The sequence below is a fragment of the Hyperoodon ampullatus genome, assembly GCF_949752795.1.
Source record: "Hyperoodon ampullatus genome assembly, chromosome: 11".
NCBI classification, from domain to species: Eukaryota; Metazoa; Chordata; class Mammalia; order Artiodactyla; family Ziphiidae; genus Hyperoodon; species Hyperoodon ampullatus.
Window position 1 is genome coordinate 19,718,694 of NC_136924.1, and position 24,946 is coordinate 19,743,639.

At 39.6% G+C, this 24,946-nt stretch overlaps 1 protein-coding gene across 1 annotated transcript in view; it reads right to left on the reverse strand.

Moving 5' to 3' along the window:
* Positions 1 to 24,946, reverse strand: part of FGD6 (FYVE, RhoGEF and PH domain containing 6) — a gene marked incomplete at its 5' end in the record, with an annotated part of 111,645 nt that overhangs the window by 32,563 nt on the left and 54,136 nt on the right. The window contains 5 exon segments of the mRNA XM_079714795.1: positions 8,032 to 8,119; positions 10,000 to 10,156; positions 11,354 to 11,505; positions 22,494 to 22,524; positions 22,608 to 22,675. Coding sequence (XP_079570921.1) covers positions 8,032 to 8,119; positions 10,000 to 10,156; positions 11,354 to 11,505; positions 22,494 to 22,524; positions 22,608 to 22,675 — 496 coding nt within the window.

A 24,946-nucleotide genomic window follows, 5' to 3' on the forward strand; every position in this document is an offset into this window, starting at 1 on the left:
ACATAATTTATTACACATCATCTCTCAAAATACCTTATTCACAACTACAATTAAAAATGAATTGCAGAGCTTCCCTGGTGGCGCAGTGGTTGAGAGTCTGCCTGCCAATGCAGGGGACACGGGTTCGTGCCCTGGTCTGGGAAGATCCCACACGCCGCAGAGCGGCTGGGGCCGTGAGCCATGGCTGCTGAACCTGCGTGTCCGGAGCCTGTGCTCCGCAACGGGAGAGGCCATAACAGTGAGAGGCCCGCATACGGAAAAAAAAAAAAAAAAAAAGAATTGCAACAGAACAGGAGCTGAGCTAATTATCACCCTCCCATTTTACATGGACGGAGCTGCTTTGTATCAGGGCCTTTGGGTTCCTCAGAAAATAAATTCTTTGGCTGGCATCCAGGACAGCCTCGCCTTTCATCAAGTTCTGCTCTACAGAAAGTGTTAGAATGATTTTAGTCTATGGTTTTCAAACAAACACTTGCTAAGCAGAAGTTTGAATTTTCAGAAGCAAAAGTTTCAATTTTCAGTAAGGGATTTTTAAAAGTCATGCATTAATTCGATTCTGATCTTTTGTCAAATCTGCTTATTAGCCTGTTCATAACTCAAATTTATAGCTTCAGAACAGAACAGATGTTTTTAATATCCCATTTTCTACCAACATGGGAAATCCTGGATTTCTAAAACCTAGAGGGAGTTAATGCCATCCCAGACTAAAGGCAAAGATTATAGGAAAAGTAATATAATATGTTGTTAAAGTCACTTATAAATATTTTGAACAAGATCAAAGAAACTACCTGATCCAAATTTAATCAAAGTTCAAAAGCTTTTCTTCCCCTCTGCAAATACAGAAATGGAAAAAATACTTCAGAGGAATTTTTAAATTATATTTTCATTATATTTTCTCCACTGTGATCCCCACTGATTCACCTTGTTTCAACACCAATGTAGTAGCTTTCCACAAATAAAAGACTTTTCATTGAAAAATTTATAATACATATAACACAAAATAAAGACAATAAAAAACAAACAAAAAAAAACCCTACCTAACAAAAAAACACCAACCCTAAAAGGATATATGATAGTCATCCCTGGATGGTAGAAGATGAAGAGGGACTTTGTTTTTTTATAATATGTAACATATTTTTTATAGGCACAAAAGATCCCTTCAAAAAAGAAAAGTGACCCCTACAAAAATAAATCCTCAGAATATTCTCACTCAAACAAGTGACCAGGAACTTCCCTAGTGGCACAGTGGATAAGACTACGTGTTCCCAATGCAGGGGGCCTGGGTTCGATCCCTGGCCAGGGAACTAGATCCCACATGCATGCTGCAACTAAGAGTTTGCATGCCGCAACTAAGGAGCCCGCCTGCCACAACTAAGGAGCCCACGAGCTGCAACTAAGGAGCCTGTGTGCCGCAACTAAGACCTGGCACAACCAAATAAATAAATAAATGAATTAATTAATTTTAAAAAATACCAGGGACTTCCCTGGTGGTGCAGCTGTTGAGAATCCGCCTGCCAATGCAGGGGACTCGGGTTCGAGCCCTGCTCCAGGAAGATCCCACATGCCGTGGAGCAACTAAGCCCGTGCGCCACAACTACTGAGCCTGAGCTCTAGAGCCCGTGAGCCACAACTACTGAAGTCCGCGTGCCACAACTACTGAAGTCCGCGTGCTCAGAGCCCGTGCTCTGCAACAAGAGAAGCCACCGCAAGAAGCCCGTGCACCTCAATGAAGAGCAGCCCCCGCTCGCCACAACTAGAGAAAGCCTGCGTGCAGCAACAAAGACCCAATGCAGCCAAAAATAAAATAAGTAAATAAATATTTAAAAAAAAAGACCTGGAGGAAAAGAAATGGGTTAAACTTAAAAAAAAAAAAAGGTGACCAGATCAATATAAATTTTAGGAACTGAGAAGAGGAAGAGCTGGGAGGGACCCTTAGGGGTTGGGTGTGGCCCCAAAGAGTAGGACTGTAAGCTCCATAAGGGCAGGGACCACCACTGTGTTGTCTGCCAGTGTATACAGGTGCCCAGCTCAGTGCCAGCCTGTATCAATACTGGTTGAATGAGTAGGTGATTGATTAATGGAGGTGAGAATCTGGCCTTGAAAGTCAGGTTTCAGGAGAAGGTAAGAAAATGAATGCATCTAGAACAAAGGAAAATAAGATTTGGGCAATTCTTTGGTTATATAGAACAGGTTTATAATTGTGGTCTTTATACTGTGGATAAATCATTTTTTTTCCTACAGTAAGATTTAACTTTTCAGAACAGTTTTACATTTACAGCAAAATTGAGGGAAAGGTATGAAGATTTCCCATACATCTCCTGCCCCGACAAATGCACAGCCTACCCCGTCATCAACACACCCCATCAGGGTGGTCCATTTGTTACAATGGATGAACCTACACTGACACATCATGACCACCCACAATCCACAGTTTACATTATAGCTCACTCTTGGTGTTGTACATTCTGTGGGCTTGGATAAATATGTAATGACATGTATCCATCATTATGGTAGGATAAGCAGGTTTTCAACTTTCCTAATAAGCAGAATAAAAGTATATCTGTGAAATGATAGAAAACATATACACAGTTATCCCTTGGTATCTGCGGGGGATTAGTTCCAGCACTCCCCTCAGATACCAGGATCTGTGGATGCTCAGTTCCCTTATATAAAGTGGTGTAGTAATGTCAGCCCTCCCTATCCATGGGTTCCGAATCTGCTGATACCAAGGGCCAACTGTAGGGTCTCTGGCCCCGGTTCCTTGCATAGAGCTCCCTAAATATTTGTAATTTTCTGAGAGATAAGAGCACTAGGAGTGGGACTACCCTGGTGGTGCAGTGGTTGAGAGTCCGCCTGCCAATGCAGGGGACACGGGTTCGAGCCCTGGTCCGGGAAGATCCCACATGCCGCGGAGCAACTAAGCCTGTGTGCCACAGCTACTGAGCCTGCACTCTAGAGCCCGCGAGCCACAACTACTGAAGCCTGCGTGCCACAACTACTGAAGCCCACATGCCTAGAGCCCGTGCTCCGCAACAAGAGAAGCCACCGCAATGAGAAGCCCGCGCACTGCAACAAAGATAGCCCCTGCTCACCGCAGCTAGAGAAAGCCCGCGCGCAGCAACAGAGACCCAATGCAGCCAAAAATAAATAAATAAATAAATCTATTAAAATATATCATATCAAAAATTAATTTTAAAAAAGGGCAGTAGGTGCATCTTTTGTTCTAATATCTGGTCTTTGACCCTAGTTCTGACACAAAGCCACCTTGGAATTTTCTAAGTGACAGTAGTGTCCTTTGTTATAATGAGGTGACTCCTGGTTGGCTCCTAGATGGGGACTGGTCACCACAAAGACCAAGCCATGATTAAAAGCTTAAAACTTTCAGTCCTATTCTCCACCCTCAAGGAAGGGGAGGGGGCTAGAAGTAGAGTTAATGATGGGTCATGCCTACGTGATGAAGACTCTATAAAAACCCCAGAATACAGGGTTTGGTGAGGTTCTAGGGAGCTGGTGTGCCCAGAGAGGGCATGGGAGTTCCACCCCCCATACCTTGCCCTATGTATCTCTTCCATATGAAGTTCAATTTTATCTTTTAGCATACCCTTTTATAATAAAACAGTAAACGTAAACAGGTGCTCCCCTGAGTTCTGTGAGCCATTCTAGCAAACTTTCAAACCCAAGGAGAAAGCCATGGGAACCCCGATTTACGGTCGGTCGGTCAGAAATATAGGTTACAGCCTGGGACTTGCGAATGGCATCTGACGTTTGGAAAGGTCAGGCTTGTGGAAATGAGCCCACTATCTCCAGGTAGACAGTGTCAGAATTGAATTGAATTATAGGACACGTAGCTGGTGTTGAAGAGAGTCGCTTGGTGTGGAAAAAAACCTATATATCTGGTGTCAGAAGCGTTGAGTGTGGTAGTGTGAGAGCAAAGTGGAGACATGGGAGGAGTGCGTTTTTTCTATGGTCTTCTTGGAAGCGGGCGTGATAAAGGGAGCATGACCAATAGGAAGATATTGCCACAACTTGGCATGAGTTTAGAAAGGCCTGGCCTGGAGTATAACAAGGGAAATGGAAAGGGCAGGAAGCAGAAGCAGAGGAAAACTAGTCAGCAGATCTTATGACGGAGGAAAGACAAGGAAAGAGAAGCATTTTAGTCCTTTCCACAGTTTTGTTTCTGGGTAACTGGAAGTGTTTTTACTCTTAAAAGCAATTTATCAATCCATCCATCCATCAAATGTTCACAGGCATCCCTGCATAGGGATTCTCAACCTCATAAAAAGGAACAACGTTTATTTCCCTAAGTCTTTCAGTTTACTGAGTCCCTGTTATGTGCCAGAATCTATGCAGACACTGAGTTAGGATAAAAAAGATAGTCTCTACCCTGAACTGATGAGGAGGAAGGAAATAAGCAGTGGTAAAAAATTAATGCTGCTCTTTTAGCAGCATCTGTTCACTTTTTAAAAATTGCTCCCTCACTGCTGCCTCAAGATCCCCCTTTGTCCTAACTTCACATAGGATTTGGGCCCCACACAGATTGAAAGATCTGGCCAGATCCACTGCTCTTAGGTGGCCAAAATAAAGGTAAAATTTACAAGTTTTCCCTGCTTAAACTAAGTAAATCACTTTCTTTACTACTTAAAAAAAAAAAACAATTCTAATCTTAAGCATTTCATTATACAACATATACATTTTATTTGATCCTATTTTGAGCTGAGCTTAAAAAAATATTACCAAGAATTCAGTTGGAAATTTTTTACTACAACGAAGGAAGAAATAGCCTAAGTAAAATACCCACTAAAAACCCAAATTAGGTCCTGAAGAAAACATTGCAGACAATAGGATGCTTGTTTGAACAGTAGGGGCAGGACTGCTGTATCTGGGGATTTCCACTTACCTTTCTCTAAAGGATTCCAAAAGAAATTATCTTATCTTATCTGTACTTCATCCCTGCATTTCTCAATCTTCCCTTCTCAAGAAGCCAAGGTGGGCACAAACCTACTTATACCAAGCCAGGTAGGAATCCCTTTCTCTGCCTGAAACTCAATAAATCCAAGTTGTCAGGAGTTGCCTGAAATAATCTCACTCTTTCTCTCTGTTCCTGTGTGCTCTGTGCCCCTGGAATTATTCCAAATTCTAAAATGGAAATAAAAGTATCAATGCTTCCCTCACAAGGTTGTGTGGAGGATTAAATCATTGAGCTTGTTTATCCAAAGATGAGGATTCAGAGTTAATTCACATGTTTGAACAGATGCAAACGTAAGACTTAAAATCCAACTACTAAAAATCTAAGCGCATAGATAGGGGCACTTTGATAACAAAAGTAGAAATATCTTGCAGAGTAGACAGAAATCAGAACATAACAAAAAGGAGTATTGGAAAATAAGAGTTTTAAATAAAAATATGTATAAAACAAACTTTTGGTACCAACCCCCACGTGTCCTTAGGATTATATGACCACAGGCGCTTCAACTAATAGACACTATTTGTGTTGCTGGGGCAAGACACTTCACCTCTCTGGAGGAGAGACTGTCTCTGAAATTCTCTCTCTCAATGTTGTCCTTTAATTAAGCTACAGATATTTTGGTTAAAGGGATGTTTTAAATGTAGCTTAAAACCAACCAGAATTATTTCCTAAACAGCTTCCAAGCTATCCCAAAGGGACCCAGATATACTGGGGTGCAATAAATTATTAATTATTAATTAAAAGACTCACTCCTTGACCTCAAGGAGTTTATAATCAAATTAAGGAATCAACATTCAAGTCATATAAATATTAGCAAATTCACAAGGCATCAAATAAATATTTACTAAGTCACACTGCACCAATACAAAGGGTTAAGGAGAACTGGAGTAATCAGAGATGGCTTTGGAGGTAATGGAGGACTTCAGGTCAGGTGGAGGAAGGGAAGAATTTGAATCAATGGAAGAAAAGGCATAGAATGAATCATCGGTTATTGCTTTACAAAGTCTATGTTCTTTCTTTAACTTTAGTCCTGACTTTGTAACCTTGAACAAATAAATCCACTAAGGGTCTGCTATATATAAAGTGTGGTACATCATTTAAATAATGGAGATTTTCCAAGTTAAGGGTGGGGAGGGCTTTAAGATTAAAGAAGACAAAGCTCAAAACTAACCCCAAGCTCACATCATGTTGGTTATAAAACAAATGAAATCTGTTCTCTTAAAGAGAATTTTTAAAACTTGCCGTTGCTATTTCACCATTAATCAATTAAAATCAAACTCAGTATGAAACCTACATTAAACACATGTGTAACTCTTTTACTTAGATCAGTCACAGTGTGGGAAAAAAAATATTTTTACATGAAAATTTCAGAACCTTACTCCATCCTTCTCTCATTTGAAACCATAGTCTTTTGCCACTAAAAACAGTACTTAATTCGATAGCTGTAGAAATAGCCTAAGCCATTCAATAGCTCATTTATGATACAGCATTGAACTTATCTAGCAAAAACACAACACATGCATGGGCACTTCCTTTTGCCCTGTGTAGTCTAAATCTCTGCCAAATGCAGAGGAAAAAAGTACAGATGGACAGGATATCCTCAAATTATTTGGTTTGCCTACGTCATTCCAGAGAGAAATCTAGTGCCTGATTCACAGTTAGAAATTCAAATTAAGTAGAAAAACCTAGGGTAGCCAGTCCTGGGGCTGAAAGGCAGGCCTTCCTCATCAGCAGTTTACTAGGCAAGCTTGGAAGGTATGAAGGTTTTGCCTAAAGCGAAATCAGGAAATCCTGGCTTTCCAGAATTCACCTACCTCATTCAGTATAGCTCTTGGCTTAAGAGAAAGTGATTAAGGATTAAAGCAGGGGTGCCATTGCTTAAGAACACTAATAGGAACCAAGTACCTCAAAATCTATATACATAAAATTACAACTGATTGAATTTTGAGTGGCAGTGGCATTTGAATATTCTTGTGCATTTGGACACAATTCTTCAATTCTTTATTTATTTATCTAGACACTTATCTATCTATCTATCTATTTATTTATTTATTTAGGCCATGCCATGCAGCCTGCAGGATCTTAGTCCCCCAACCAGGGATCAAACCTGTGCCCCCTGTGTTGGAAGCGCAGAGTCTTAACCACTGGACCACCAGGGAAGTCCTTGACATAGTTCTTAATGCACATTATATATGTATATTAAGTCACTGCATATCCAATCCATTTCAGCAAATACCACAGAGGATCTAGTAGTAGTATGTGTTGGATACTATGTTTGGTACTGAGACTATACTGGCTTTTCATGATGCCAGACCACTCAATCACTATAAGCCTGTTATTTCATCTATGTAAATAATATTGATATATGTCTAGCTATGGTGAAGACTTAAAGACCCAATGAATATAAAGTCCTGAGCACAGTGTGTGCCTTCACTCAAATCATAGCTTTCTTTTTCTTTTTTTAACTATTACAGTGGTAAACTAGACACACAGCCCTGTAATCCTGAAGTTCCAGTAGAAGATACAATGACCAGACATGATGACAATCATGATGATGATAAGGATATGGATACTACTAACAATAGCAGCTAATACTTATTTAGAACTTACTATGACCAAGGCACTATTCTAAGCACATAGCTCATCAATCAATCCTTATAACAACCCTTTGAAGTAAGTGACTAGAGGGCCATGGTAGTTGATATACAAATATGTGGGAGTGACACTCTAAACCTCATTCTTGAGTGGCTGAGAAAGTACCTTCTTGGAATTAATAATATTAACCAGGTAAAACGACACAGCGTTGTGGGGCTGAGACTGTAAAAGAAGTTCTGAGCAAAAGGAATTAACATGTATGAATGCCTAGAGCAGAGAATGCACATGGATGACCAAAGAACTAAAGAAGTTCAGTGCCGGCAATGTCTACGTGAGGCTGCCAGCAGTGTATAAATTCATGTGTTAGGAAAATCGGCTACCGGATAGAAAAAGAGAGGTGTTGTTAGGAAAGGCAGGGTTTCCTAAGAATGATAGGAGTTGCTTTTTGGTAATCTGCCAGAGAAGCCCACCTGTTAGCAGCAGCCTGTACTGGGGGATCCTCTGAACCGGCTTGAGCAGGTAGTGCTTGAGGGCCAGATTAGCACAGCGTGGGCTCATCTGAAAGGAAAAGGCATCCAAAGTAAACACACGCATTTTCCTAAGAAGCAAGGGACCCAGATCCAAGTGCTCGAGAAGCCGAACTTTAAATAGCCAGCAACTCTGGGATTCATGGAGAAGCTCCCTTCAAGGCACAGTTCCTATGCTGAGTGGGAAACCAGAACCACTCACCACGGAGTCTGCCCCCTCTTGTAGATACATCTCTGAAATCACTGACTCATTGGGAAATTCACAGCCCTCTCAGAGAGGGTGGAGGGTGGAGGCTGCAGTCTGCGTGGTAGGCCAATCAGAGGCAGCAGCTACCACTTAGAAAAGCATCTACCAATGTATTTATGAACACACACCAACCCAACAACCAAGAACGAAATGCCTGGCCCCCAAAATAAGGTGGCGGAAATAAAACTACTGGGAACTGGACTCAAATAACCATCAGAGCCTATCATCAATATACTCATAATAACAACAGTTGGTGCTGGGGAGAATGCAGAAATTAAGGACAATGTGAAAAGCAGCCTTGCTAAGCAAACCTCGTCTTATAAGCCTGAAGAATGTAAACTTTCTCAGATGAATGGCTACAAAACACAGCCCCCAAATCACACTGTATATGGGAACATTTCATTTTGGAACCCTTTCGACTTGACCACAAGGACATTTGATTCTGCTGAAAGTTTTTTTCTTAGTATGTACAACAGATACTGGTGCCCATTCCTGAGCCTCTCCTCCTATCTCCAATAAAGGTATTTACTGTGGGGTGACATCAAAATGGCCAAGTGAAAATGTCCCTGCCTCCTAAGATGTCCTGGTGTTCTTACACAGCTCAAGTGGGAAGGAAAGAGTTTTTTCAAGTATGATGGTTCTATCTTTTTCTAAATATGTACATCCAGGGTTTGGTATGTAGAATAATTATTAAAGTATAGTGACAATGCATGTTAAGAAAGCATCAAGGGACTCCCCTGGTGGCACAGTAGTTAAGAATCTGCCCACCAATGCGGGGGACACGGGTTCGAGCCCTGGTCCAGGAAGATCCCACATACCGCGGAACAGCTAAGCCCGTGTGATACAACCATGAGGCCATGTGCCACAACTACTGAAGCCCGCGTGCCTAGAGCCCAAACCCCGTAACAAGAGAAGCCCGCGCACCATAACTAAGAGTAGCCCCCACTCGCCGCAACCAGAGAAAGCTCGCGCATAGCAAAGAGGACCCAACACAGCCAAAAATAAAAATAAATAAATAAATTTATTTTTAAAAAAAGAAAAAAGAAATGAGAAGTAATGAGACATAAGCTTTTTTTAAAAAAAAAGGGCTTTCCTGGTGGTGCAGTGGTTGAGAGTCCGCCTGCCGATGCAGGGGACACGGGTTTGTGCCCCGGTCTGGGAAGATCCCACATGCCGCGGAGCGGCTGAGACCGTGAGCCATGGCCGCTAGGCCTGCGCATCCGGGAGCCTATGCTCTGCAACGGGAGAAGCCGTAACAGTGAGAGGCCCGCGTACCACAAAAAAAAAAAAACAAAAAACCGTCGATCATGCAAGCATCATTAGATATTAGACAGCTAACTTTCTCCATCATATTTTCTTTTGCTGCCAAGGCAACAGAACAACTCACTGGACACTGATGAAAACCTGGGTCAATTATCAGTTGCCATAGCTGTATATACCACACTTCCATTCTTAATATCAATAGCATGAAGACTTCAGAAGAAAGGAAAAGAGGGAAGAAAAAATGACAAATGATTTTAAAGTTTAATTACCGTACAAATTAGAAATCAGCCATATCTTAATACTTCTAAAACTTTTCTAGTTTGCTGTAACTGGAATTCACTAATATTTTTAGTTTCAAAACAGAGAAATGGTAGCAAAACAGAGGACGGTAGCAAAAATACCTCAAATTCTCTAACAACAGCAGCAAAACCTGGGTTTTTCTTGTACTGCTCATCCAACAAAGCTATATTCTTATCAAATTCTTTGATATATGTGGAATACATTTTTAGATATGGTCCCTTCTTTACAAAGATATCAGCAATTCTTTGTTGTTCCGTCCTAAGGATAGAGAAGAGATAGACCAAAACAGAAAATGAGTCATTACGGTATCCAAAACATATCCAGTGATGAGCAGAGCCCCATTTCCAAGCCATCAACTTACCTTTTTTCCCTCTTCTTGTAAGAAATATCCCCAAATGCCCACTCTTTCCCATTTCCATTATTGCTACCATTACATCTTGCCTGGACTCTGCCAGTCCTCTGACTGGTCTCCCTGCTTTCACCATCTCATGCTTCTGTATAGCCAGAGACTGTTCAGAAAATTCAGATGAACTTTTAAGATAACTTTTTATAAGTGTAATGATAAAGTATGGACAGGAAAACTCTTTTTAATTATGTTTTATTTTATCATGCTTTTAAAAAATAGCTTTTAATCATTCCTCAGCCCTTAAACTCTGTGTAATTTTATACTTAGGCTGCAGCTAAGTATTAATCACTATTTAGCATATTTTCCCAACATGCAGAAGCAAGATATCTGTAAAACAGGCAGAGGTATTTTCCTGGATTATGTATAAAGAACGCTTAGAGGGAAATTTTCATCATTTTTATCATGAAAGTAGGTGATACACCATGTTGTTATTTTGGGTTCCCCACGGACTTCAACAATAAATTCAATCCCCCTAGACCAAACTGTACACATTTCCAAAGATGTCACCAAAGTTTCTGTTACTGTCTAAAGACCAATAAAAGCAGCTAACCTTTGGTATTCTTTTCCTGTTCTAAAATCTACAACATCTGCAACGATGTCATATATGTGTAAATTTTCCAAACCAAACAACAAATCTTCCTATTATCTCGATGAATGCCCTCCTTTCCAAAATGCAGTTTCCTGGCTTGAAGCTCCAAAAAGATAGATGAGACATTTAAAAATGTTTCCAATGTGAATACATCAACTAAACTCTCCCAATTTCAAAAATCCTGATTATAAAGGTCACCTATAGAAAGTTAAATTGGCTGACTATGGGCCCTTCCTGCTTTTGAGGCAACATTACCAAAGAATTTAAAAATTTAGAGTACTGAACTAGGTGCAACAGTGAATTTTGGCCATCCAAAGTGATCAATCCGCAGGTAACTGCCAAGAAAACTCAATATATTGAAAAAACACAATGTCAGGAACAATGCCTCTCTGTCATATGCAGGGCCCTTATGGCTTCATCTAAACTTGGAAACTGGGAAAGCCAGTCAGTCCATTTTTACCAGTTCAACATTCTCTCCTCCAGTTCCTTCAGGAGATCCCGATTGAGCTCGTATAGCTGAGGCAAGTAGTATAGGATCTGATTTAGGATCCGGTCCTCAATCACTGGTTTCCCAAGTTGCCTGGAAGCATGGGCTACTGCATCCCGGAAATCCTGTTACAGTTCAGAGGAGGAAAAACAATATACATACATATGTAACTTAATAAAAAGCTTTTTCCCCAGTCACTCTCCTCCCTACAACAATATAAACTGCAAATTGTATTTCCCACGAAGGACTCAAATTGTAAAGTACCCACTTCCTCCTATCCCACTTATTTGGATAGGACACACACACACACACAAAATGGCTGGGGTGGATATTTGGTTTTAAAACAGACTGTGTGATATTTCTCTTAAATCTTTTGGTTTGATCTCCAAACTTAGTAATTATACTAAGGGGGTATCTGTAAATTGTATTGCAACTCTAAGTAGTCCTTAAAATTATTCCAATACTACTATATGAACAAAATCCATTTATTTTAAAAGTCTCCAGATCTTAATTTTATTTTGGAAGTGTCCCTTTGTCCACTTTCAGTAATTATTTCCCAAATGCTGGAGCATTCTAAGTGAGGCATGTGGAGGGTGGTACATTCTTGATAATCAGAGAATACTGAATCCAAGCCCTTACTCCTAAAATACTGTGTTTGTTTGAGCTAGCTCCATTTTCCTCATCTGTTACATGGGTTATGAGACTTTAATTAGATACTGCACACAAAGCTTCTTACAATGTATTTGGCACACAGAATCAACAAAACATTTTAACTCTGGACCTTAAACTCTCTCCTCCCTCTATCCAACCTCCCCATAAATTCACCAGAATCTATACTTTTCACAAATAAAACCTTTTCTCATCACATAGCACTTTTCCCTGTAAGACTATTTATAACATGTTTTAAGACAGGCCCACCCCACCCCACCCTACCCTATCACTCCAGAGGACTTGGAAAGGGTGGGGTTGGAGATGGTACTTCTCTAGATTTCACTATATCTTGAAGCCTACCCCCAGGGGATAAGTAAAACAATGGTGGACTCTGTTCTATAGTCCTGAGGATTCAATAACAAAGGTTGTTCCTTCTTAGAAACAGGAGGTTTAATTAAAACCATAAAGCAAAGGTTGGGCAAAACAGACTCTCTACTAGGCTTTATCTTCTTTCTCCTTTCTAACTGCTTTCCCTTCAGGAATTCACTGGGCAAATCAAATAAACAAAAAAAAAGACCCTGATTTCTTCCCTGATCCTTTCAGCACCTACCCCTTACATACATACAGTAACCATTAGTATTTCTTATGCTTCTTGTGAAGGGCACCAACCTCATACCTAATTTAAAAGTACACAAAAAGCTCCTAGAGTAATGAAAATAAAAACAAAATAAACAAATGGGACCTAATTAAACGTGAAAGCTTCTGCACAGCAAAGGAAACTATAAACAAAATAAAAAGACAACCCACAGAATGGGAGAAAATATTTGCAAACAAAGCAACCGACAAGGGATTAATCTCCAAAATATATAAACAGCTCATGCAGCTCTATGTCAAAAAAACAAACAATCCAATCAAAAAATGGGCAGAAGATCTAAATAGACGTTTCTCCAAAGAAGACCTACAGATGGCAGAGACTAATTATCGGAGAAATGCAAATCAAAACTACAGTGAGGTATCACCTCTCACTGGTCAGAATGGCCATGATCAAAAAGTCTACAAACAATAAATGCTAGAAAGAGTGTGGAGAAAAGGGAACCCTCCTACACTGTTGGTGGGAATGTAAATTGGTACAGCCACTATGGAGAACAGTATGGAGGTTCCTTAAAAAAACTAAAAATAGAACTACCATATGATCCAGCAATCCCACTCCTGGGCATATATGAGAAGAAAACCATACTTCAAAAGGATACATGCACCCCAATGTTCATTGCAGCACTATTTACAATAGCCAGGACATGGAGGGGACTTCCCTGGTGGTCCAGTGGTTAAGACACCACACTTCCATTGCAGGGGGCATGGATTCAATCCCTGGCCAGGGAACTAAGATTCCCACAGGCCTTGTGGTGCACACACACACACACACACACAAAAGACATGGAGGCAACCTAAATATCCATCAACAGATGAATGGATAAAGAAGATGTTTATATATGTGTGTGTATGTGTGTGTGTGTGTGTGTGTGTGTACAAATACAATGGGGGTATTACTCAGCCATTAAAAAAAAGAATGAAATAATGTCATTGACAGCAACATGGATGGACCTAGAGAGCATCATACATAGTAAAGTCAGACAGAGAAAGACAAATATCATATGATATCACTCATATGTGGAATCTAATTTAAAAAAACAATACAAATGAACTTATTTACAAAACAGAAAGACTTACAGATATCGAAAACAAACTTATGGTGATCAAAGGGTAAATGTGAGGGGGAGGGATAAATCAGGAGCTTAGGATGAACACACACGCTACTATATATAAGACAGATAACCAACAAGGACCTACTGTAGAGCACAGGAACTCTACTCAATATTCTGTGATAACCTATACGAGAAAAGAATCTAAAAAAGAATGAATATATGTATATGTAAAAAAATAAATAAAAGTACACAAAAAGATTCCTCTTTTGGGAATTCCCTGGTGGCCCAGTGGTAAGGACTCCACCTCTGGGCTTCCACTGCAGGGGCATGGGTTCTATCCCTGGTCAGGGAACTGAGATACCACATGCCGCGATCCCGCATGCCGCGAGGGGTGGCCAAAAAAAAATTAAAAAACGATTCTTCTTCTAAGGTATATTTTAGACAAGGCAAATCCTGTGTTCAACAAGTGCTAATAAACCCTTCACTTAGGCCTCAGTACCTGGGACTAACTTTATCAGCCCAAAACCGTCATATTAACCCAAAGGAACCAACTAGTTAGACCAGTAACTAAAGAACTATTTTGACAACTAATTACTTTAATATAAAATAAGAATTCATTACTTGTATAAACTACAATCCAGAAAACCACAGCTCCAGAAACCAAATGGATTTGGGCCAAATTCCATCTCCCAACAGCTTGTTTCTATCAGCATTCACATTTAGTAAGAGAAAATAGAGCCAACTTAACACTTTCGAAAGTCATTAGACTTTCCATCAGGCGGAACTATACAGAATATATTTACATACCACGAATAACATCCTCAACTGTAAATGTATTCAAAGCACAACAGTTAAACATCTTCCATAGCATTTTTTTACCAGTTTAATGATTAATATAATTTAGACGCAAGAGTTTCCTTGTTCAGCAAAACAAGAAGCACTGCCCTTTCTTCTGGTAGGATAAATGATGAATATGTTTGTCCCTTGGCAGCAGGATGACTTTTATTTTCCAGTTGGAAGACATTTCCTCAGCCAGGACAGTGACAGCAGACATTAGCTGCTAAGTAGCTTAAGGACCCTGTTTGACACAGCTTTTGCTAGACTCTGTATTCCATATGTCTGCCACCATTGCCAAAAAGGAAACTGGTTTATTTAAGACACATGCAACAGACACTAGCCAAATCCACACTGTACTGACCAGTGAGGTGGCCACCTCTAACTGGAGGTCCCTGTCACATACCAGGCAAAACTTTAGTTTTTTTTTCCAGTACTACTGGGTGGTGTCGACAGCTCTAGAGGAATGAATGGGCTATGATGCCTTTTTAAAAATTATGAGTAGCATGTCAGAATAAAAGAGAAATATAATTATAAGCACAAAAGGAGAACGTTTAACAAAGACAATAGGAATTTAGAGAGTTTATACCCAACTATTAAATACTATTCCTAAGACCCAGAGAGTTACATATTTTAAACAAGTACTACCAGGGCCATTGTTAGTCTTCATGGTGGATTTTTGAAAACAGAAAAGAGCACCCCTTCCTCCAGGCCAGTGCAACTCAGACCAAGGGCCCTACTCATAACAGATGGCCTTCTTAACCACACAGCGCAGCCCTGGCCCCAATTCATTCCCTCACCTCGTGGGCTACCATCCCCTGAAAGCCATGTGCAATGGCCCCAGTGCCAGATGCAACTAATCCACACAGAAACTACACACAGTCTCTAACTTCTCAGCTCTTCATGAACCTCAGCCATTTCCAAACTCGTGCCACTGGAAGGAGGAAACTTTTTTTTTTTTAATAGAAAAGATGATTACAACATATCTCTGGTTATTTTTCTAAATGCTAACAGCCAGGATAATCTGGGAAAGTGTGATGACACTTAAGAGCCAGAGGCAAAACTATTTTGAGGCAGAAGAATCTAAATTTACCAACACCCCCTTGACTACATCAGTGAGGATGCAAGACCACAGGACTGGCACTTTCAATAAGATCCAAAGTATACTTTTTCACACTGGAAAAGGTGGGTAATTAAAATAAAAGAGGTGAGCGGAGCTAGAGTGTAAAAATGTCAGGTGAGCAGGTGAGGTTTTTGATATCAACTACATATACTTCAATCTATTGTTCTAACATAAAACCTACCAAAGATTCTGTATGCAAAACGGAACCATCTACACTCTAGTTTCTGATCACCAACAACTTGGCCTTTTTAGAAACAGAAATGGGCTTCTGGATTAAAAAGCATACCATAATAGTATTCTTAATAATACTAAGAAAACCTACAAATAAGAACCAGATCAACTTAAAAAAAACTCAGCTCCTTTGAGGTATTAACATACTAGCCTTACCAGCTCTGATCACTTGGGCAAGAGCAAGCAAAAATCAATGCAAATAAAATCAAGTCTGAACATCTAAAGCAATGAAGCACAAAACAGATGGCCTTGTTTGTCAGGTCAGGCTTTATATCTCCAGGACCAAAGAGAAGTAAGTGAGTTAATAACCAGCTGTCCTGACTGGGCTTCCTGACCTTAGGGCATTACTTAACCACTATGATGACACAGTGAATTACAAAGACTAAATGGACATATGAGCAGACAGGGAGCTCTGCAGGGCTCCCTGCCTACACGTAGGGCATTAAGAATCACTTCATATTAAGCAAAAGCAAAGCAGCTGCTAAGGTCAAAGAGCTTTGAAAAATATACAGAAAGCAGTGTGATACTATGAAGTTAAAGAGGGTGGGGGGAAGGCTCCACGTTAACAATTTGATTTTGTTTTAAAATGAAAATATTTGACGAATGAAATTACTCCTCCCTCTATGTTCAGACCTGGCGATATCATGTACAATCATCAATGCAAAACTGTATAAAACATGGATGAAACCTATCCTTTGTCTCAAATCTCCAACCCCTGCTTAATAACATTAAGAAATAATCATCATATATCCTAAATGATCATCTTTAGAAGATGAAAAACTAGAACTTCTCCAGTTTCCTGACCCAACTGAAAGAATTCTGAATGCAAGCCAATATACTCAAAGATACACTGTACCCTACACAACATGGCAGAGATTTCAAGTAACAATTTTTAATCAATTTCTGAACATTCACTTAGTGCAAGGGCTCAAACAGACCAGAGTTCAAAGTCTGGCTTTGCCATTTAATGGGTTTTGCCATTTAGTGGGTTACTTTTGGCAGTTAGCTTACTTTCTTCATTTAAAAAAACAGAAATGACATCTATCTGATAGGGTGGTTATGAGGATTAAAATAGATAATTTGTGTAACATATCATGCTGCGAGGTGCACAGAGAGCACTCAATAAGGCCATTTATTTAATTAAAGGAGATTTGGTTATCTTAAATGATACATGACCACCATTTAAGATCCACAAGTCCCTGGAAGCTTGGAAAGAGAGCCCTCAAACAGAGGTCTATAAACAGAAGGAAACATTATACCAAACCAAGGTGAGGGAAACAAACACCTCAGCAGCAAGACAAAGGCACTCTTAACAATGAACTTCAGGGACTTCTCTAACGGTCCAGTGGTTAAGACTCCATGCTCCCAGTACAGGGGGCACCGGTTTGATCCCTGATTGGGGAACTAAGATCACGCGTGCCACAAGATGTGGTCAAAAATTAAAACAAACAAACAAACAAAAACAAACCAAAAAAACCAATGAACTTCATTCAGTGAAGGATAGTCCTCACGTGAAGGAAGCTGCTCAGAAGTGAAAGTCTGGTAGCCACGTCAATAGACACTAAAGGCGGATTCTTTATAACTAAAGAACAAACGATACTTAAATGGTTCTCAGAACTGAAAAGACAAGGTGTATTCAGTAGAACAAGATGAAGTCATTTTAAGATGGTAAAAACTGGAGGCTTCTATGAAGAAGTCTTTTATTATTTTATTTATTTATTTATTTTATTTATTTTTGGCTGTGTTGGGTCTTCGTTGCTGCGGGCAGGCTTTCTCTAGCTGTGGTGAATGGGGGCTACTCTTTCTTACAGTGCACGGGCTTCTCATTGCGGTGGCTTCTCTTGTTGCAGAGCATGGGCTCTAGGCGCACGGGCTTTGGTAGCTGTGGTTCACGGGCTCTAGAGCGCAGGCTCAGTAGTTGCAGCGCAGAGGCTTAGTTGCTCCATGGCATGTGGGATCTTCCCGGATCAGGGCTCGAACCCGTGTCCCCTGCATTGGCAGGCAGATTCTTAACCACTGCACCACCAGGGAAGCCCGAGGAAGTCTTTTATAATGCATTTTTTAAAAAGATATATTCTATTTACTAACAGACATCTGAATGTCCAAGTAGCTTTGCCTATAACTCTATGGATTTTAATTGGGAGTCTCTCAAATTTTCAAGGTAATGTATATCCCAGTCTAAGGCAATTGGTAGAACAAAGATGCTTCATTACGAGTACCACTTACCTACTGCTTAACCAGCCCATCTTTGTTAAAAAGACCTCAAAGTCTCTAATCATTTTCTTTCAAAATATATTTTTTAAATCATGCTATTTAGACATTTAAAAAATAAACTTATAGATATGTCTATTAAACCAGTCTCCCATCAGAAAGCAAATAAGATAAAAAGCAGGGCTTCCCTGGTGGCGCAGTGGTTGAGAGTCTGCCTGCCAATGCAGGGGACACGGGTTCGTGCCCCGGTCCGGGAAGATCCCACATGCCGCAGAGCGGCTAGGCCTGTGAGCCATGGCTGCTGAGCCTGTGCGTCCAGAGCCTGTGCTCCACAACAGGAGAGGCCACAACAGTGAGAGGCCCGTGTACCGCAAAAAAAAAAAAAAAAAAAAAAAAAAAGCAAAAAAACACTGTATCATTTGTACTTAATTATATTAGATGTCTAAGGTGTTTTATCTGGAAAATGGCATTTATATACAATATAATAGCAACCTCTGGATTGGACAACTTCTGCTACAAAAGAGGAGAAGAAATATAAACAACTAGAGTTTCACCAAACCAAGTATTATTCAGCAGTTTCCTATCATTCATTTAACATACTAATTTAGTATGATACCAATAAACAAAACAGATAAAAATCCCTGCTTTCATGGAGCTTACTTTCTAATGGAAGAAGAAACCTAGTAGGGTATTTTTCAGGAACAAATTCTATTTTGATTGATTTTAGTAAAAGCTTACTAAGATAACATTAAAACTAAACAGTATGGATTTTAACTGACATAAATACATTCTAAATAACAACACTATATTTTGAAGGACCTCCACTTAGCCTGCAGCTAAAACTAACTGGTGCCTAACAGTTTTTTTGTATGATCACATTTAACCATTACACCAACTTTATGTGGTTATTATTATTCCCATTTTCCAAAGAAAACAAGGCTTCATTAACTTGCCCAAGAGCACACAGTTAGTGGCAGAAGCAGAATTCTTAACCACTAACCAATTAGTCCCATTCATTCATTCAATAACATTTACTGGGGGCCTTCCACTGAATAGGAATGATGGGAGGCTCTGAAGATACAGGATATCTGCCCTCACCTAGCTTACATGTTAGTACAGGAGACCAAAAACAAACAAGTAAACAAACAGATATACAAAACATATGCAGTATCAAGAAGAAAAGAAACACAGGAAAGTTGAAGAGAAAAGGATGGTCAGTGAAGACCTCTCTGAGGAAGTCACATTAAGCCCAGACTGGAAGGATAAAGAAAGAACTAGCCATGAGCAAATGAAGGAAGGATGAAAGTTCCAGGAAACTGCATTGGCAAAATCTCTGAGCAGGAATAACCTTAGCACTGAACTAAGAACTGAAAGGAGGCTGGTATGGCCAGAACATGGTCTGCAAGTGAGAGAATGCCTTTCTCTCTTTCACCAACATTTCACCTCATTACTAAAGGCCAAATCACAGGGCGCCTTACAGGCAGGGGGAACCATAATTAACATAATTAACACAGAAGTTAATCCATTTAGAGGAAATCAGATAGCAGAAGCGCTCAGGATTAAAACAATCCACGTGCTACCTTTATGGGGTACTTTTGGTAGAAGAGTAAATATGAGCCTTAACAGCACAGTGGGAGTGCTGGATTGAAACAAACAAGATGCTTTTGGCTTCACCCACATTATCCTGGTGACAAACCCCTCCTAGTAATGGCTGAGAACCTGTTTAATGCTTGGTTGTTAAGATACCCGCTAATGTTGGGCTCTAGTGAGTTAACATTTGCACATACCAGACAGGATGTTAACATGAGGTTGGCAGATGACCTACTCCCACTCCTACATTAAAGGCTTAGGAGGTTTTGAAGATGTGCAAATCAAGGTGGGTTATGGATGATTCACTCGGTTCAACATCAGCAGGGAAGAGGCCAAGGCCATCAATCAGATCTAAGATAAGGGAAATATTTTGGTCTAATTGTCTATTTTTATAGGGCTTATGCTTTGTTCCAAAAATATATAGGTAAGAACCAGGATATATATATATATATATTTAAATCAAATAAACATACTGGTAAAGCTTTTTTTTTTTTTTTTCAATTTAGAAGATATTAAAAAATTTTTTTTCTTTTCTTTTTTTTTTTTTACATCTTTATTGGAGTATAATTGCTTTACAATGGTGTGTTAGTTTCTGCTTTATAACAAAGTGAATCAGTTATACATATACATATGTTCCCATATCTCTTCCCTCTTGCGTCTCCCTCCCTCCCACCCTCCCTATCCCACCCCTCTAGGTGGTCACAAAGCACCGAGCTGATACTAGTAAAGCTTTTAATTGCTTCTCTACCCACTGGAATCAGAACTTCTTCATTAAAGTGAAATTTTAATACGGGGGGGTGGGGAAAGGGCATTTGAAAGGGACAGAATCGTGAAAAGTCTACTGCCTGGTACTATTAAAATGAATACTACCCATTCATTGATGCTCTACAAGGGAAGAAGAAGAAGAAAATGTAACAGCAATTTGAGACCCTACCATATATTGCACAATACTAGGTTCTTTCACATACTTTATTCCACTGATTCCTCACAACCTGAGAGATGGGTATTTTTATCCCCATTTTACAAATGAGGAAAGCTAGACCTAACAGGTCAAACTTTTTTTTTTTTTTTTTTTTTTTTTTTTGCCCAAGACATGCAGCTTGTGGGATCTTAGTTTCCCAACCAGGGATCGAACCTGGGTCTTCGGAAGTGAAAGTGCAGAGTCCTAACCAGTGGATCGCCGGGAAATTCCCCAAACTATTTTCTAAAATTCACATACTTGGTAAGAAATACAATCTACTAAGCCAATGCTTCTCCAGATGTGGTCTACAAATTGTTATTGGTATGCAAGGTTTGATCAAATCGAACAGTGAAGTTAAACATAGCAATTTTTGCCTCTACAAGTTTACTCATTCACTTGCAGATGCTTAAAATTTCCTTGGAGTGGTCCTATTTGTATTTAAACATGTCTATCAGAAAATATGTCCAATGGATACAGTTTGCTCATCCTAGAGATATGTTCTAACTTTTCCAGAAAAACAGCAGTTTAGCATTTTCTTCTCCCCCTGAAATTGCTTGTACAATAGAGGCTGGGGCATAACAGCAAATGTATATGGAGTTTATTTTGCTAAGTCATTTATATTTATCAAGCTTATCATTAATTTTGGAATTGACAATATGCTTGTCAACAACTCTGGGTGACCAAATATTGCCATATATATATATATATATATGAATTTTAAAAGGGAAATTTCCAATATAGTCAAGAGTTATATGAGGAACTATTCATGGGAAAATAACTTCTCAAAACAAATTAGCAATGTTAAGAAATTTTTAAGAAAAAATTTCCAAAGCTAGAGATTTTCACACAGGAATTAGGCCTCCATGTGTCTATTGGACCAAGTACAGAGCACAAGGGGATCATTTGGTGAATGATCCCACCTTTAAGTATAACCCATTTTTCATGTTTATATATTAAAAAAAAACACTGAAAATCATACTCTTTGCAGAGACATAAATGGGTGTATATTTTGTAAACCCACTGTTTTTCAGCAATTCAGTTTAATATGATGTTAATAATTACCATATAAGTAAACTTCTTGATGGTAATTCAATTCACTTCCATTTCTTTTTCTATTGTTTCCTCTACTTCAACCTTTTCTTTTGTTAAGTCTTAATATCTTGCCCAAATATAATTAAAATAAAGTAACACTAAAAGCATTTTAACTGCCAATGAGTAATGAAACTTGTGAAAACTTGCAGGTACAAAGGAGTGCATGAGAAAAATGAATATGCATTCAGACACATAATTGTTTCCCAACAGGTTTGTTCAAGTTCACAATTATAAAAACTGAAAACAGAACTTTAAAAAGTTAGTTGTAAAAATGTCTATTTTAAGTGTCTTTCTAGGAGCCTGTTCAGTTAGAACAGTTTTAAACACTGATCATGACATTCTTTACCCATTGCTGTGCAAAATTCTACTGTAGCAGACATCTTCTGTAAAATGCCCAAGAAGAAATATTATCCTTTTAATAACTCTTTATTATGAAGATAGAAAGTTTAAAGACTCTGGAAATACAGATATAAAGGCTCTATGTTTCAGAAATCATCTGGGTATACTACACATACATGAGATTAATGCATTTTAGAAAATTTCTCTCTTCACATATGTGTGAATTTAAAAATATAATCATGTATTAGAAAGCACATACATGTATATACATGTTAATTTAAATATATTTAAGTTAATTATGCTGAACATATTGAGGGACAGGAAAAGATGTAAAAGTGGATAGTCTCAGACTTCAAGAAAATGTTAGCAGATACTTACAATATGCAAAAGTTTTAACACGTCCACAAACCTGTAAAAAACAGCAATGAGACATGTTTTAAATGAGTCAATGGGGAAACAAATAGTCTTCTGAATTGGAAACTGGATACCTACACTTTCTCTGAGCTCATGATCTCCTTGGCAATATGATGGACTTTACTTTTCATTCCAGTATCTTCACCCTGTGTTAAGAGTGCATTAAGAAAACATGAACTCATAAAAGGATAATGAAGATCAGCTTGGAGCTAGTTAGACGTACATTCAAGCTCTGATACTTATAGGTTTCAATTAGAACACATTTCATACTATATAATGTCTCAGATGGCAAACGTGGAGGTTTAGATGTAGTTATTAAACCATGATACACGATTTGCTGAGAGCAATCGGTAATCCTCACCATCATCAACAGTGGACTGATAGACTGCCCCAGGAGCCCCAGAGCCCTGGTGGGGCATACTGTCAATGGTTCAAAACTGAAGCCACATTCTGCAGCCACTGAAGCCTACAGATATCACATGATGTGAGTTCCTGGGGTGCACACAAGTAATTTAAGATTAGGAAAGATTCAATAGGCATGTATAAGAGCACTTCACCCTTAGTAAAGCCACTCTAAATCAGGCAACTTAAGTGCCATCTGAAAAGGACTCTTCACAATCTATACCACACACATGCCAATATTATAGCCACAGGCACTCTCAACTTACTTAAAATCCCTTTTAGAAATATGCTCTTACAGTCAAGGCAGTTTTATTCTAAAGAGCTGAAAAGAATTTATTTTAATATGTATTGTATGGTGTGAAAATTAAAAGCTCTAGCAGGGACAAAATATGTACACTTTTGAAAAAAAGAGAGGTGATTATGAATGAGGTCTCAATATTTATGTGAGATTATTGTTGTAGCTGTTTTCATTTAAATACTGACAGAGCTGGCTTTGACTCCAGGGCAGTAGAGGAAAGAAGAGTTTCTCTCCATTTCTCTTCTGGTGAAAGATCTGAACATACATTTACAGAGTGAAGGGCAAGAGAGTAAACAAGGAACAAGCCATCATAAAATTTCAGGTATTACATGTAAGGTGAAAATTACGACTGCTGCCATTAGAAGGAAAGTGCACTGATGTTTCTGTGGAAGAAATGTCAGATCTGGTCTTAGAAAGAGGCCTCTACATTCATGCTGGCATTGGCAATACCAGGACCCAGTTATTTTGTGCTGCACAGAGTGCAGCTGGACAAGGCAATGTCACAATAAGGATAAAAAGTGACCATGACAGTCCAGTAGTCAGTCACTAATAAAATGACAGGAAAAAAATAATGGTGGTGACTAATTCTTATTTATTTATTTAGGAAGTGAACTCTCAGATTATCTCAAAGTTTTACCCAACGTTTAAGTCTCTAAAAATAATAATAGTAACAGTGTGAAATAGTCTTCTTTTCTAAACTGAAATCATGGCTAGGATGCTAGCACATCTGCTTACCTGAGCACCAAGGAAAGGACTACCTTCTTTCTTTTTTTTTTTTTTCTTTTTTTTGTATCCATTTGCTTCCTCACACTGTCAGTCTTTCCCCATCCCCACCAGGATAGAACAGTGTGGTGGCCAGGGGGGTGGCCCGCTCAGACAGCCCGTCAAGGGAACCTGCTGCAGGGAGCCAGGCTGACCGAGAGCCTCTAGCTGCCGCACATTCAGAGTCACCACAGCAAGAACATCAGGCCACGAGTCCCACAGGCTGCCCCCAGCAAGGATGACCAGGAAAGTGTACTAGAGCCAGGCCCCCCTGCCTGATGCAGACCCCTCAGCAGCCTGATCAAGACTTTCTCAGAACTGCCTTGGCCTGAGGTTGCTCTCCCCCCAGTCCCTCCTTCCCTCTCTCCTAGCACAGGCCCCACCTGCATGGAAGTCAAAGGCTTTTCCTTCCACTCCTGCTCCCTCCCTCCCTCCCTCTTTCCCCTCAGAGGCAACTGCCCCAGTAAGTCTCCTGCAAGTCCTGCTGCTGGTCTAACCTTCCTGGCATCTATGCCTAGGACACTGTAGGCAGTCAACAAGTACTGCATGAACGAACAAACCTCTAGAAAGAGTGAGGCTGTGGAAAGTACATGAACTTTAAGTTGCAAGGATACAAGTTTGGGTTCCTGCTCTGCCATGCGTTATTTGTAACCTTAGGAAAGTTTCTGAGACCTGAGCCACAGCTTCATCATCTGTAAAATGAAGATAATACCACCTCTGGCAAGGGTTGTCAGGAGGATTAAACGAAATAGTTTACCTAAGTTCCCTAACAAAAGGTCTCATTAACAACTGTGAGCTCATTCTGCTCCTACCATTTAATGGAGCTACTTCTAAGAATCCTTCACCTTTCCCCTTCACCAAACTAAATACAGCCCCAAATAATCCTATACACCCACTAGTGAACCCCTTGTTCAATTGAGCCAAACTGATGAATAAACTTTATTTTCATTCTTGA